Source organism: Pseudorasbora parva, chromosome 17, assembly GCF_024679245.1.
Source record: "Pseudorasbora parva isolate DD20220531a chromosome 17, ASM2467924v1, whole genome shotgun sequence".
Classification (NCBI taxonomy): domain Eukaryota; kingdom Metazoa; phylum Chordata; class Actinopteri; order Cypriniformes; family Gobionidae; genus Pseudorasbora; species Pseudorasbora parva.
This window is the reverse complement of record NC_090188.1, coordinates 25,181,700-25,199,123: the sequence shown is the minus strand read 5'-3', so window position 1 is coordinate 25,199,123 and position 17,424 is coordinate 25,181,700. Positions and strand designations below refer to the sequence as shown.

Here is a 17,424-nt window from a genome sequence, read left to right as displayed (position 1 = left end):
TATTATTATAATGTTGAAAACGGTTGTTCTGCTTAATATTTTGTAAGCTGTGATACATATTAAAGAATGGAAAGTTTAAAGGGAACAACTTTTATCTGAAATATTTTATAAAATATACAGAGATGGACAGTAGTGGAGTATTTTTGCTTTCTACTCAATTAAAATTTTCAAGTATATAATTTATCAGTGGGTTGTTGTTGTTGTTGTTGTTGTTGTTTTTTGGTGGAAAACATTTACTTCTCTACATTCCAAAGCATAATACATAATAGCATTTTTACTGCACTACATTTCATACATAAAAGTTGTTTTTTTTTACCGTTAACTTTTAATTACATTAAACATATAGTACTTTCTTATTTGTACTCATTTTAATTACTTTTACTTGAGTATATTTTTTAATGTAATTAAGTATTAAATGATATTCAATATGAAACGTAGTGTAGAAAAAAGTACAATATTATGTTTTGGTATGTTGTGAAGTAAAACATTTCCAAAAAAGAACACTGATAAAGTACATACTTGAAAAAAAAAATATTATTTTTAAATACTTCCCTCCTATCAGCCTCAGATATTCATCCTTGCTGAATAAAAGTATTAATTTCTTTAAAAAAACAAAAATCTTACTGACCCCAATCCTTTTAAAGGTAGTGTATCTTAATTTCTTTAAGGTACTTAATTAACTGAAATTCTTTGAGAGTATTCAGCTTGTTAGGATTTACAGAGTACATTGCTTGTAAATGATTAGCCAACAACAAAAACATGAATTCCTTCATTATTGGTAGTTCCTGTCAGAGTCATCATTATGAAGCATAGAACCACAGGAGGAGAAGAGGAAAACAGGACACATCTGGGAAGGACAACACACACACACACACACTCACATCATGTGTTAACGTGATCTGCCCTTCTATACCATGACAGTGGACCACAGCGCATTAGCCAACATATTTAAACATAAGCATTTAGTGAGGATATGTGGAATTTAGTGAATGATGGGCATTTCAGATTCTGCAGAAACCTGTGTGATTTTCTGCTGAGTTGTGTGCATGCACATTCTTCATGAGCCTGCCGGTAACACCACAAGAATGCTCTGTCTTAATACTCTCACTGACCACCCTTTACCCCTTCTTTTTTATTACACTATTTCTCAGTCGCAATATTCTTTTGAACAAATTGCAAATGCTTTGGTACATTCATGCAATTGATTATGTACAATTATCTGCTGTTTCCTACATTATCAAAATGTTGATCAAAAATATACTGGTTCCTGTTGAATAATCTTACCCCTCAAAACATACAGGCAGGCATAAGTCATTAAATGCAGAATGGTTGAACTAGATGTCATAAAATGTCAAGCATATATTTTCTATACATTTCCATTAGACTTTTTCTTTTCATAAATGTGTCCTGAATTGATGTGAAGGTTGAATTTCACTAATGTAAATGTATGGGAAATGTAAAGCATTAGATCAACAAATGATGAACCAGTTCTCTAAAAGAAGCATCATTGATCAAGCATACATAGACAGAGCACAACATAGTGTTACAAATTCTGGCAACGGAAGGATAAGAAAACAAACAGGGCCAACAGTGGGAAGAAGAAGAGGAGTAAGGATGCGTGGTGAAAGGGTTACAGAGGCAAAAAAGTGGAAGAGGTAGAAGAGGCCAAAGACATGTTTCTGATTAAAAAAGTGTCACTGTTGTGGACCATGTTCTCAATCATGACCTAACAATGGCTGAGGCGGGTTGAAAGGTACAGCCGCATGTTGGAAGACTGTAAAAAAATTGTTGGTTTAACTCAAAAAAGTAAGTAACCTGGTTGCCTTAAACTTTTGATTTTATTGAAATTAAAAATTTGAGTTGATGCAATGAAGGAATAAATAGAAACTCATAATATTATCGTATGTGAACCACATAAAAAATTTGGTAAATCATGAAACTAGCACAATTTGGCATGTTTCACTGCGTCTTCACAAATAAAACACACAATATGCTTACACAATCTTTTAATAATATTTGAATAAAGGTTGTCGATTCTCAAAAATGTTCATTGTATTGACTCAAAAAAAATTTTTTTAATTAAATGAATTTTACGGCAACCAGGTAAAACATTTTTTTACATCATTTTTTACAGTGTACAAGCTTGTGGGGAGTTCTACAAGCTCATGAAATCTTATTATAATAAACAAAGCATTGACATTATGTAAATAAGAGAATAATTGTGCAGTCAGCTTCCGTCCCTTTAACAGAACTTTGTGAGCAATGAACAAAAATAAGTGACAGCTTTTTAGTGATTATGAAGGAAGCGCACTTTGCCCGCTTTCTGTCATGCCAAATCACGCATTATGCTTGCTTTTCTGTTAAAATTAACAGTGGTTTATGAACTTAGATACTTTAATAACAAATCATTTATTGGAAGTATTTATGCTGAGATGTGTAGGTTGTGGCAATATATTTAAATGTTTTTATATCTCTTTAGCCTACCCTGAAGTTGGTTTACCCTCCGCCTATGAATCTGAATTTAATAGTCACATAAATCACAACATACTGCAAAACCCAAGCTAATACATCAGTACATCGAATTTGGCTTGAGTAACTTTATCTTTATGGATACATCTATCTCCCTCCAGAAAGAATGTTTACACTGCTATACATCCTGGTATGTTTCTCATACAGTCAAATGCCAAAGGCAGCCTACACAAATCTGAGTTTCTGTGTCATGAACATGCTTAAGAGAGGAACTGCAGGGACTGGTGGCTTAAAGATGGTGTATGCAGTAGTATGGTGGTGTGTTAAGATGGTGGGAAATCATTACTCACTGTTGTCAGTGATCGTTTGGTTGTCCCAGTCCCAAGCCTCCACGATCAAAGTGTACGCTAGCTAGGAGATAGAGAGAAAGAGGTGGTTAGGTAATATACACAGACATATAGATCTCCACAGTCAAAGTCTATGCAAAAGACAAACAGGTTTTATGAGGTTAATTCAAATTAACCTCATAAAACATAGAAGGGCATCCAGAGACATCCTCAAAGAAATATTCAACTGTAATAATATTTAGGGATTTCCCCCGAATTTTTCTAGGGATTGGGTTAGTTTGTAGCCATTATAAAACAATGGAAATCTATTATATCCTCATTTAGATAGCATGTGAATCTGCGTGTGTACCTTTTTAACAGGATGCAAGTCATAACAGCAATGTGAATAACCTGGTTCCCACAGTCTGGTGACTGATTAGCCCGGTTATAAACCAGATGAATGATGAGATGGTGCAAGGATGTTTGTATGAGTGTGCATCAGGTCACTGCCGCAGTCAACAAATTCATAAATGATTGTGTGATTTTTATGCGTGCATGTTTTTTCTACACAGCTTTGCCAGTGTTCTTTAGTTCATTCATTGTGTGGGAAAATAGTTTGCGAAGTCAAGTCGATTATCAGCATGACTTCAAATGGTTCCTGAACCAGCAGTATTTTACTGTGAGGTGAGGGAGAGGTCATGTTCTTTCTCAAATAAGGGGTAGTAGCATGTCTTTCCTTTAATCTGACATAACCTAAGTGCTTTTGAGATTACAAACATTGTCCTGGATTGAAATTTCAGGAAACGTCCTCAGAGAAAAATCTCTGAGACGGACATGAGACTGAATAGCAAACTTGTAAAAAGCTTCTGTAATTAAAAGAGATTTTTCCTTCTGCTTGAGTCTGTTACAGATGTCTTGCAAATGGTTTAAAACCATTCATAGATTCCCAAAAATTATGAATGAAAGTATTACTTTATATATGTTTCAAAGAGCCACTGTGGAAAACAGGACATTTCTGAAGAGATGTTTTTAGCAGGTATGTTTGACTGAAAAGGTTTTTTTTTGTTTTTTGGTTTGGGTAGAGATCAAGTTTACTCCAGCAGCACGGCATAAGAAATATGCCCATGGATTTTGTGTGCTGACACTCATGCATCTTTTCTCTGGAAGCATGAATCAGCACGCTAACATCAGTGAAGCCAAAACACTCAAACTTGTAGGTGCATGCAGTAAATGGTAAGAAGGAAATACTCCTGATGCAGGCATGGCTTCAAACCTTTCATAGTTTTCACTAAACCTCTAAGCACTATTCAGGAATATCACAAATCCTTTTTATCTTTTTGGCATTTCCCTGACATTAATATATGTACATTTTTACATGCATCTAGACAGGCTACAACAAATACATGCAAAACTATAACTGTGGTAGAGATTGAAGGATGTTCATTGGGAAAAAATGTAACACTGTAAATGGACAACTACTGGTCATCTACAAAACATCATCATCCTCTTAATATAAAATATTATCAAGTCCTGTTATATAAACTTAAGAGTGTGGCAGTAATATTGCTCCAGAAATGGGGCAGAGATCTCTAAGATGGCATTTCTGGAGCAATACTACTTTTTCTAATTAATACATTCATCATTTTGTTTATTGTTTTATTGCTGTTTTAAACCTGCACTTCACTAAGTGTCTCACTGTTTGTCCAGCTTCTTGTTAAAAAACATCAAGTTTCAAATCTGCTTTGAAAAACAATCTTTCTCTTTGAATCTGTTGCTCTGTGCCTGTGTTCGTTTATGAATGCCGAAAAATAAGTAGCCAGCAAGACAATAACTGTGACATAATTTCAATTTCTAAGAGAAATGAGAAAATGAATCAGAACATTGTGAAATGTGTACAGGGTTATGCTTTTTTAAAAATCTATTTATTTTCTAAAATATTTCAAAATTAATTTGATTTACCCTGGAGCTCTTTGCAATCATCACGTCCCGCAGAAAACTTAAAACAGACCCCATTTTTGACTTTGTGATTTATTGATCATTACACTTCAATTATTTTTTTTAAAAATGTTTTTTGTGTGTGTGTGTGTGTGGTTTCTTTTAATTTTTCAAAACTTTCGAAAGAACAGCATTTATTTAAAATAAATATTATTTAACAACATACACTATATTGCCAGAAGTATTGGTTTACACCCCTCCAAATCATTGAATTCAGGGTTTCCAATCATTTTCAAGGCCACATGGCATATGAAATCAAGCACTTAGGCGTGCAGACTGCTTCTACACACATGCAAGAATGGGTTGCTCTCAGGAGCTCAGTGAATTCAAGCGTGATATCGTGATAGGTTGCCGCCTGTGCAAGTCCATTCATGAAATTCCCTCACTACTAAATATTCTACAGTCAACTGTCAGTGGTATTATAAGTGGAAGCAATTGGTAACTATTAGCTCAAGAACAGTGCGTAGAGAGCTAAATGGAAAGGGTTTCTATGGCCGAGCAAGTGCATCCAAGCCTTATATCCCCAAGTGCAATGCAAAGCGTCGGATGCAGTGGGGTAAAGCACGCCGCCATTTGACTCTAGAGCAGTGGAGACGTGTTCTGTGGAGTGGCTGAATCACGCTTCTCTGTCTGGCTGTCCGATGGACTAGTCTGGGTTCGGCGTTTGCCAGGAGAATGGTACTCGCCTGACTGCATTGTGCCAAGTGTAAGGTTTGGTGAAGGGCGATTATGGTGTGGGGTTGTTTTTCAGGGGTTGGGCTTGGCCTCTTAGTTCCAGTGAAAGGAACACTTAATGCTTCAGCATACCAATACATTTTGGACAATTTCATGCTCCTAACTTTGTGGGAACAGTTTGAGGATGACCCCTTTGTGTTCCAACATGACTACACACCAGTGCACAAAGCAAGGTCCATAAATACATGGATGAGCAAGTTTGGTGTGGAGGAACTTGACTGGCCTGCACAGAGTCCTGGCCTCAAGCCCATAGAACACCTTTGGAATGAATTAGAGGGGAGACTGCGAGCCAGGCCTTCTCGTCCAACATCAGTGCCTGACCTCACAAATACACTTCTAGGAGAAGGGTAAACAATTCCTATAAACACACTAAAACCCCTAAACCCCACTTTATATTAGGTGGCCTTAAATACTATTTACTTACATCAAAATATAAGTACAATGTACTTATTGTGTTCATATTGTATTGCAAAATAATTTTGCTGAATGGTAAGTTGAATGGTAGGGTTAGGTAAGGGAAGTGTCAACAATGTAATTACAGATGTAATTACATGCAGCTAATTTTAAAAATGTAATTATTATTTAAAAACATGTATATAAATAATAAGTGCATTGTATCAAATGATTAATTAAAATGTTCATAGTAGTTAAGGTCACCTAATATAAAATGGGTCCAAATAAACTATGTATATGCAATACTGCCATATTACTGTAATTTATTTTAAATACTTAGTCATGATGCTTACATTACATTGCAATTAAAATAATGATTACTGTAGGAAGGCCAATTCAATTTTTTTACTTTGGTTAAAGTTAACTTAATATTGTACTTTTGTTTAATGCACATTACATTTTTTTTCACAAACATTTTGACATGAAACAATAATTGGCAGACCCCCTGCAGTACTGCCACAGACCCCCTAGGAGTAGTGTACTGCTTTATAATATCCAGGATATTATAATATCCAGGATGCAGGACAAAATCCAAACCCCATTAAAAGGATGAGGAGTTGAGGAGTCAGTGTCAGCACACTAATGAAAGGGAAAGGTTTTGTGCAGAATTCGTTTTGCAGTATGAGTGTATTATTGTAAACACCTGGTCAGTGGCGTAACACAGTTACAAATCTCCATAGACAGCCATCAGACACCAACTACCAGTCCAGGTAATAGCAGGAGAGGGGAAGATTTTATCTTGCCTTAGTTAGAGGGAAATAAGACACCCACATGCATATACACATGCCAGCAGATACAGAACACACGCACACACAGGCAATGAATAAATTACACTTCCTAAGTGACACTGAGCAGGCAGTGGCGCAGTTTTTACACATCAGAGAACAGTGTGTGTGTGTGGGGGGGGGGGTGTACACATGCTGTACTGTGCTGTATATTGCAAGAATCCAGCCTTGCATTAATGTGCCTTGCATTAAAATATATACACACACACGCACCAGGTGTGAATACACATATACACACCAGTCTATAAGGATTCAGGTCAAATGCAATTCAATGTACAATGCACAGTAACACACACACACACACACACACACACACACACACACACACACACACACACACACACACACACACACACACACACACACACACACACACACACACACACACACACAGGAACTGTTCCACCTAAAAGCTGAATGTGATATGTGCAGGTTGGCAGGTTAATACACCTGTGTTCTAAATTCACTTCATACCCAATGTGCTTGGGTTTCCGTGGCACAAAATTAACAATGCAATTCCATTGTGTGCAATTTTCAATGAAAGAGGAGGTGGTTTATTTATTAGAATAAGTCAAGGTAAGTTATGTATTTGATTTTACCATGGTTAAGCTATCCTTCAGGTTACCTTCTAAAAGGAATATTTCACAGAAAAACTCAAATTTGCATGGTAAACTGAAAAAAGGCATTTCATTGACATTTATAGATATTCATTTTTACATGTTTATACACAGGCTACAACGGAAATGTAAAGTATGCAAAACTCTTCTGATAACATTTAATGTGCACGTCAGAGTTAACTGTGGTAGAGATTGAAGGTTGTAAATAAATCTAAATTCTAATGACAGACAACTACTAGACAACTACAAAATATCATCACTATCTTTTATAAAAAATATTATTGAGCCCTGACTTAGGCCTTGTCCACAATAATTTATTTTTTTTATCAACAAATTTCAGGAGCACATTCAGTTAATACATTAATCAATGAAAGGTGTACATATACAAAAGATTTACCTCCATTCATTGACAGTTTTGTATCATAACCTTTAATCTATTTAATTTGATGTAAGTTTGAACTCATTAATACATTTTCGGTTGCAAATGCAAAAATAGTTCTCTCTCTGTTTTGGCCTTCTGCTTTTTGAGAACACTCTCCCAAGTGGATACATTTGAAAACACTGATTTCGCATTATAGTGTGGACTTAAACAATGACGCATGTTTAGTCATGTGATGCATCTTGTATCCATAGATATATAGTTATACCAGCATTGTTTTGCCTACTATATAGTGTTGCTAAAGAGAAATGTCCCTTTGTACACTCTTAATATTGCATTTACGTTTTAGACAATGCGATTTTGAGTGCAACCTGAGTGGTGGGATATTTTGCTAATAAAATTATCATGCCAGAAGAAAAGTGTGAGGAATATATTATGCCTGCTCTCTCTCTGCATGATCTTGAGAACTTTTAGTATGTTTTACGCATGTGCAGTAAGGTTATTTAAGCACAGTGTGTGTGGACAAGGAGCATTTTGAAATGAAAACACCTTTTTCAAATGTTTTCAGATTAATACATGGCCTTAAGAGTGTGGCAGTAATATTGCACTAGAAATGATGGCATTTAAGCTTGGTACATACTCCACAAGAACAAAGACATGTTTTTTTATTTTCTCAAGGTGGCAAGAACAAGAACAAAGTTTGTTCTGGCCAGGACATTCCACACTTTACGAGAAAAGCAGGTGTCGAACATGTCCGTTTCTCCACATTAACCCCGCCCACTTAATTTCTAACCAATCACATAATAGTTCTCAGATATCCACAAAAACAATTTCTGCTCAGATGATGTGCCGAGAACAAGCTGCGAGAACTCCTAAACCAGGGCTGCGAGAACAAAATTACGTAATTTTGTTCTCGCAGCCCTGGGAGCAAAAACGTTCTGTTCTTGCGGAGTATGTAACGGCCTTTACTTGTCTTGATGGGTTCTTCCACATTCAGTCTAAAGCTTGGGACATACTCTACAAGAACAAAGAATTTGGTGTTTTTTTCTCCAGGTGGCAAGAACAAGAACAAAGTTCGTTCTGGCCAGTACATTCCATACTTCACGAGAAAAGCAGGTGCTGATAATCTGCGTTTCTCCACATTAACCACGGCCACTTTAAATGTCTGACCAATCACACAATAGTTCTCGGACACCCGCAAGAAAAAAAGTTCTGCTCAGGCGATGTGTCGAGAACAAGCTGCAAGAACTCCCCAACCAGGGCTTCGAGAACAAAATGACGTCATTTTGTTCTCGCAGCCCTGGGAGCGAGAACTTTTTTCTCTGTTCTTGTGGAGTATGTTGAAGCCTTTAAGCTTGGAACAAACTCTGCAAGAACAAAGAAATTTGTTTGTTTTCTCGAGGTAGCAAGAACAAGAACAAAGTTTGTTCTGGACAGTACATTCCATACTTCCCGAGAAAAGTAGGTGCTAATCTGCGTTTCTCTGAATTAACCACACCCACTTTAAATGTCTGACCAATCACACAATAGTTCTCAGACACTCGCAAGAAAAAAGTTCTGCTCAAGTTTGGAACATACTCTGCAAGAACAAAGAAATGTGTTCATTTTCTCGAAGGGGCAAGATCAAGAACAAAGTTCGTTCTGGCCAGTACATGTCATACTTCACGAGAAAAGCAGGTGCTGATAATCTGCGGTTCTCTGAATTAACCACACCCACTTTAAATGTCTGACCAATCACACAATAGTTCTCAGACACTCGCAAGAAAAAAGTTCTGCTCAGGCGATGTGTCGAGAACAAGCTGCGAACCAGGCCCTGGAAGCGAGAATTTTTTTCTCTATTCTTGCGGAGTATGTTGAAGCCTGAATTATTTTTAAAAAATATTTTTTCCTTTATATAGGTGTCTCTCTGTGTGTGAATTGCCCCTAAAGGTTAGTAGCCAGCAAGATAATAACTATGACATGATTTCAATATCTTGTGAAAGCTGTATAAGCTTTTAAAATGGGTAAAAAAATAAACAAAAACCTTCCTAAAAGTCTATTGCAAGACTCTTGGAGGCATACTGTATTTTGTGTGAGAAACAGACCAAAATTCAAGCCATCATTTACTTGTCATTTTATCCTTCACTTTGAACAAGAACTTCAATAGAATAAAAAAAACACAGATAGACATTTTCGAGCTTGGGAGTGTCAAAGAACGTCAAGTGGGTTTGGAATGACATCAAGGTGAGAGATGTAAATGATGACAAATATTTTTAATAATCAAAGTAAGCTATACTTCTAGATCAGTGGTTTTCAAACCTGTCCTAAAGGCACCCCAGCCCTGCACAATGTGTGTGTCTCCTTCATTTATCACACCTGATTCAACTCATCAGCTCATTAGTAGAGGCTGCAAGAACTAAACTGGGTGTGTCTAATAAGAGAGACAATCTAGATAGAACAGAAACATCTATTCATTAATGTTATTTGCATGAAACATTCAACTGTAGCAACATGAAGCGGAAGACTGATTATAGTCTTAGATTATAGTTTAAGTCAAAATATCAACTATTATCAGTCCTGTAGCCAGCAGACGCCATCACAGTCCAGAAGAAGAACACTAGGCAGATTTGCATCAAATACCTGTTATCTAACGCTTGGTCAACTACAGAGCACTCATAGAAAATAGGAGAAAGAAACAGTCGTGAAATAAGAAACCCAACACTCATCTAAGATTTAAGGAAAGCAGGATGGGGTGAAAGCAGGACAAGTAAGATCTGAAAATAGACAACAAAAATAAAGTGGAAAAGTAGAGAAGATCAGGTATTAAGTCATGCAGGCCCTCATAACTGTTTTAGCCGTCAAGAATGATAGAATCAAGCTTGTTTGTCAGTAGCATTCCTCTCGCTTTCAGTAAATTTTTCAATGCAGCTTCTTGGCAGGTCCAAATTTATGCAATATAAAACAGACATAAATGATAAAGATAGAGTAATTTCAGTGGCCTGACCCCACATCTCTAAACAACCAGATACACTGAAAAAGAGCTAATGTTATTTTTGGTAAAGATACATTGTTATTGTACATTCCTGTTTGGTTTGTAAAAAGATCTCTTTTCTTGACTGTGTATTCGGAGTTTAGATTAAAGACTGAAAACATCCTAATGGTGAAACAGAACATGAACTTGGGAGCTCTTACATGGAAAAGCTTGAGTAAAAAAAAAAGTGGTATGTGTGTGCGTGCGCAGTGGGGCGAGATTTTTTTTAAAATCCAAAAACAAAAGATGGTATGCTGGAAGAGAATCAAAGATCTCACAGCTGTAGGACGTCAGGCACAGCAGGACTTATAAGGTCCATAAACATCACCTTCCGTAAACTGCGTCCCTCCCCTTGGCACGCCTGATTTGCTAAGAAACTATGGACATTGGCAGATGCATGTGTCTTTTCAGATTTCAAATCGGCTGATGTTGATATGAATATCAATGATGATGTGCAAAGAGTGTGTACTGTTGAAGCAACTGTATCAAACAGTACATTGTCTACCATCATTCCTATTCGTTGTTGAGGAATTTGTGAAGACTTTTAAGGCAGACAAGCTACAGAGAAGAACATTATGGGAGGATTATTCCCATTAGCAAGTGTTTATTTTTGTGGTTTGCCAGTTCCAGAAATAACTATTAAACATCACAGCAGGAGGGTTTCCTTCCTACTATGGGCTGTCTTCACCAGTATCAACACAAGACTTCAGACTTCACACACTTCAACAGTTACAGCAGAAAAAAAATCTTCAAATGTGCACCAGCTGAACGTGAAATCTGTTGCTTAAATGATTCACCTGCCAAACTGTTGAAACAGCACGTATAGCCCTATGCTTAGGTGACCAGATAATGGTTCTGATACACAGCTTAGACCTTAAACTAAACCTAAGTTGAATTGAAAAATAATGATATGGCGATTGGAAAAATGCAGATGTTCCTCAGCATACGAGAAAAGAAAGCAAATAAACAAAATAAAGCAAACAACTACTGTGAGCATGACAGCTAGATGGATGGATGGATGGATGGATGGATGGATGGATGGATGGATGGATGGATGGATGGATGGATGGATGGATGGATGGATGGATGGATGGATGGATGGATGGATGGATGGATAGCTCAAGCTCAAGTTCTTTCCTGATCAGATTCTTCCAAGATCAACATTCCAAAGAAAAATAACTGTAGAATCACCACAGAGACAGAAACATTCAAGCACAGTCCCAAACATCTCTGTACATGACTGTGTTTTATCCTCAATTGGGCAATTACTGTGTGTTTAAAACAAAGCCACTTTAAAAGATGTGTACACAACATAAGAACACAGGCAGCTCTCATCACAACACTACTGTTGGCTGAATTCACCATGGCTGAAATTAAATCTGGAAGCAAACAAGACTCGAATGCAGTGATTCAGAGGTTTCCACTACTTACAAAACAGATTTACCAGGTTTAAAACAACAACGACAAACTCACACTGATGTAAGCTCTGTGTGGTTTGAGTTAAATGTTTTGCCCACAGTAATGTGCCTTACGTTAACTTATCTTACAATCTATCTGTTCTGGTCTATTTAGCGACAATGCTGCTATCAGAAACATGATCGTTTAGACAACTCCCACTGCCTCTCTCTTTCTCTTCTCTATCTCTTGGGTTGTGATATCACTCCATGAGCATGCCAGCTCTAGTCAAGAACTCTATCTTGTGTAAACCGTGCCTTTCTTAAATAATAATAAAAAAAAACAATACAATCTAATTTTTGCCCAAAACATCATTCTTACAAGCTCATGTGACACTTGTCCTTCACCATATCTTGTGATTCTTTCAATAAGAGAATACAAATATGCTAAGATGCTGCTAAGACATGTTTTAATGAAAAGGTGGCAGGTTCATCAACTATTTTGTTGTAAATGATTTCGACCCCTGTTTGAAAAAAGAGAAACTTAAGTGAACCTGACCAGATGCCTGGTTTTAGAGGGTCACTTCTTAGCTAGACCATGATAGATAGATAGATAGATAGATAGATAGATAGATAGATAGATAGATAGATAGATAGATAGATAGATAGATAGATAGATAGATAGATAGATAGATAGATAGATAGATAGTGTATTTTCTTCCTTTTATACTCCACAGTGCATGGTCTTGCAGCCCCTTGAAGTAAAACACACTACGTCCTATAAATACAACACCACCAGTTACGCGTGTAACTGTATACTGAGCGCGCGAGAGAGACACGCACCAGCCGCCGCTCACGCAGCCAAACGCGCGCCGTAACCGGAGATGCCCTACTCTCATCATCTCTACGATTAACGCCAGTGACCACGGTGACACCGAGCTCTCCCCTTTCCACCGAGTCAAACATTTGCTTTGCAATGAGTGTTTAATGCGCAGGCTACCAGTTGGTGTTGTTAAGACCAAGCATGTTTCACTTGAGCGTCTTGGCCATCTGCTGTAAATTCATGGAACATGGACAACTTGTTTCTAGCTGGTCTAAACTGGTCGTTGGTGCAAGGGTAGTAGATCATGTTGGACCAACAAAACAAACTACCAGCTGGCTATACAATCTCAATGTGGTCAAGCTAGTATAGGTTAGCTTACCTAATAGCCTAACTAATCATTTTAGACCAGCGACATTTTCACATAAAGCCACCAAATGTAATGTTGTTAGCCTGTCATGTGTTTTCAATTACTTGTGAACACCTTAAGTTCAACCTTTAGGTTTTCTTTTAAGTAAAATCAAAGTTACAACCAGCAATGTTCACTGCACTTTCTAACATCTTTGAATAAAATTAGACTACTGAAGAAAATTCATTCAAGTTCATTCAAGAGCATATTTTTATGTCAATAGCATATAAAGCATTACAAATAGCTATATACAGCATCATATAGTTTTTTTTTTTTTTTAAACCAAAAGAAACAAAATTGTTTGTTGTTAAAGAGCTGATGAAAGAGATCGGTAAACACCTACCGGCCAGGCGAATTGAAAGGGGATGATAACGGTCCCGAGGTCATTGGCCTTGTTTGGGTTTCCATTGAATCCTTTCAACTGAAATGTATTCCCTCCGATCACGCTCGAGCTTCCAGTGCCGTACGTACATAAGCCAGATGTGGTGACCTCCACCTGGTATTCCTTTAGACACACTCTTAAATAAGTGTCACATTCGTCCCGGTCGCACAGACCGTCTCGTGCGCTCCGCGCGCCGTCACAGCAGTTTCCATTCGCGAGCTCACCCTTGTCATTCTCCACGCTGATCAACTGGAGCTCTAAATAACCCGACGACTGGCACACCTAAAAATAACATAAACAGTAGTTAAAACATGAATTACACACAGATTGGTTTTATGATTGCACAGAATAATTGGTCTGGTTCCAGCACATGCAACACAAAACAATATAGCGGATTTAGTGCATCGACTTACATTCGTGTTTAAGAAACAATTGTATGGTTCTACAGGTATGCTATTGCAGAATTACCTACCAATGCACACGCAGCACAACGTGAATAAACAGGCTCGTGCAATAATGAAAAGTCTTTACCTTATTATTAATTTAGGCAATGCTTAAAGTTTCAAAGTCGGTCCATTACAGTGTACGCAGACTGGTTTTAAAACGCCTTTAAACTTTGAGGATCACATGATTCCACTGACAGAAGGATAATTATATTAGGACAAGAATCCCCAAATCTAATTTGACAAAAATGAATGAGTTTCAGTTCAATGTAAAGTTAATCTATGGACTTTATACAGTCAGTGAAGGGAAAAGGTGGACTAAAAAAAAGGCTTAAAAAAGTGTTACTCACCTCAGTCCAAAACGTCAAAATTAGTAACACTATTGAGAAACAAGCTCCAAAATAGTTATGCATGACTCCTATAAAGTTAATACGACATGGTTAAAAAAAGAAAACCAATATATGCATCATCCACAAAAATCCAGCCATACAAAGTAATTCCTTTCTCCGCAAGACCTCCAGAAGATGAGATGAAAGTCACACACATACATCCACTCAGATCTCCGGCGCGCTGCTCTCACTATATCAGTCAACTACTAGACATATGAACGGACTTGACTGACAGTTCAATAAACCATTGGCAAGTCATCAGCTGTAGTACAGCGTCTGCGGCAGCCAATCGGATAGTCAGAGGGCGGGGCCTCCCTATAAATGAAAGATCTGACAGGATTATTGACTTAGTTCTTAGAGTAAAACAACAAAGATTTTTGAGATTGAGCACTGTTATCATTTAATAAATTTTAATCTTCCACAAAAATAAATAATTCTATAATATTTGACAGCTGAATTATTATATAGTCGAATTAAGATATTGGTATAAGTATGGTGACATTTTGCAAACGATTATTAGGCTAAGCATTTTTCTTTTAGCATTTTTTTCCGTTTGCAATCTTTCCCAATCCAAAGACACTCTCGTCAATGCACGGTTGAATGTTTGTGGGTAACAGATACAGAGCGCCCTCTAGTGATGATTAATACGAGTTAATCGTTTGTGTGTTGTGCTTGTCTGTGTGTGTGTGTGTGTGTGCGTGTGCGTGTGCGTGCGTGTGTGTGTTGTGTGATACTTTTCTATCTTTAAAATTCCAAAATAATCCAATAAGTTTTTGGTTTGTGATTCCCTCACAAATAGGATAGGCCGACATGTTGAAAAACAACGTGTGAGGTCGACATTTGAAGTAGGCCTATGCTAATATTCACAATTTGACAGCCTCATGCAACCGCCAACATCCTGTTTTTTGTGTGCTGGGTTTATTGATATGTACCAACATGTCTGTTTGCGTGTGTTCACCGTGCATTTATTTGCATATAACTGAAATCTTTTTACTATTTGAAGTCATTTTTGTGCCACACGGTGCCCGCAGACTTCCGTAGCAAACTCCGCAGATTAGTGCCCGGGAAGCATGCACAAATTGTATGTGCGTGATTGTGAGAGGCAGTAGGCTACTTTTTAGTGCAAAAGTGATACTTGGCTGAAAAAATGACTTATTTATAGCTATTAAAAGTAGTTAATTTACTTTGGTAGGTAGGCCTTTTTTTTTTTTTTTTTTTGCTTTATTGTTGAATGATATAAAATTGTTTATTTAATGATTTGTGTACAATTGATGAAGCAATATTTTCTCAATCTTTTAGTGGATGTACTATAAGAGAGATTTGTATTGTAAACTTATTAAAAAGTGAATATTTTATATTTTATTTGTAATGATTTCAGTTTCAATAATTGTAACACTTTTTAAACCATTCTTCATGATTCTGCAGACCTTTCCCAATAATCAGCACAGAAATCACACAAAAAGTCTGCAGATTCTGTGTGGCCCTGCATGATAAAGCATGGGAATGTTATGGTTATTATTATTTTTTTAAATGCCAGACGTTAACTTTTGCTTAGTTTGTTAGTAATACACTAAAAGAGATGATATCACAGATTTACTGTATGGTTGTGTCACATCCTGCTATTTTTTAATCCATGTCTTTCTCTGTCCTTTCTCTGCTCTCTCTCTCTCTGTGTTTAGGAAATGGGTGACACTGTAGTCCTAATCTTGCCGTCAGACTCCATCCTGAGTTCCTCTAGTGCCGGTCCACAGCCAGAATAAAGGAATAAAGAAAGGAAGTCAGCCCGAGAGCTGCATGCAGAGGAATTAGATGGGAACAATGCTCGCTGCACTCTGAGGATGTGACACACTGCAGCTCTGATAGAAAGAAAGGCACCTGCATTCTGTTGAGCTCACCGAACATGTACAGATTGGGGAGGGGGTGGGAAAATTTGAATTAGTTCTGTCTATCAGTGAATGCACATTGAATATCTACACCACAGATGCGCACATTATTTGGTTCTGAGTGTATGAGGATTGGCCTGTGGTCAACAATATAATTGTAGTGTTGATACAGCATTGTTGAGTGATTTGTTTGGTTGCAGGATGAGATAAAAGATTAAAGCTTGTTAATATAAGAGATTACCTCACATGCAATATCACATTCAGTACACGCAGTGGCCCTAAATGTTATTATAAGCACACCAAATATATATAGGCCACTATGTATGCATTTGCTCTACTTCATCGTGTTCCCTCCGCTTCTTAAGATGCAGAAAGAAACAGAAGTGCAGAAGATTTAGCGAGCAGGTGTGTCATTGAGAGGTGTGAAATTCTGTCTCAGGTTTATAAATGTCACTGATGGAGTGTGAGAGTGCTTAACCTCTGACCTCAAGGCAGACTTCTATTACAGCTAATGCAGATTCCCTCAGTGTTTGCACTCCACACCTCTTTTAGGGTCACTGAAGGGGTGTGGCATGTCAATGGGCTGTCCTGAATACGTCATCTTCAGAAGAGCCATCTTACAGCTCACCTCAGCTTGCCCTGTTCTGATTGATGTATGGAAACCAAATGCAGTTCTTTAAAAAGGTGACTGCATTGAAAGGATTTAGATCCTTTTGTTTACTCTTTAGTTTTACATTTTCACAGCTGTGGATCATGCTTTTTTGGAAAATAGGCTACAAGGCACACCTTGAATTACTTACATGTTGTGTGTAGCCTAAACTCTAAAAACTGCTGGGTTAAAAACAACCCAAGTTGGGTTGGAAGCAATTGAGTTGTCTTAAGCAAGCATTTAACCTAACCGCTGGGTTAAAAACAACTCAAGTTGGGTTGAAAAT

At 37.3% G+C, this 17,424-nt stretch overlaps 1 protein-coding gene across 3 annotated transcripts in view; it reads right to left on the bottom strand.

Annotated features, from left to right (window-relative positions):
- The window catches only part of jag2a (jagged canonical Notch ligand 2a), a 47,427-nt gene extending 32,460 nt beyond the window's left edge, over window positions 1-14,967 (bottom strand). For 2 of the 3 annotated variants that reach the window (XM_067421142.1, XM_067421144.1), the window contains exons 1-3: window positions 14,568-14,966; window positions 13,736-14,056; window positions 2,820-2,880 (exon numbers count right to left, since the gene is read on the bottom strand). In XM_067421142.1, the coding sequence (XP_067277243.1) occupies window positions 2,820-2,880; window positions 13,736-14,056; window positions 14,568-14,630 (445 nt within the window). In that variant the 5' untranslated portion in view covers window positions 14,631-14,966. Of the gene's footprint in view, window positions 1-2,819; window positions 2,881-13,735; window positions 14,057-14,567 lie in introns of all 3 variants that reach the window. The other variant, XM_067421143.1, reaches the window with a different exon arrangement.
- Window positions 14,968-17,424: the final 2,457 nt, after the last annotated feature.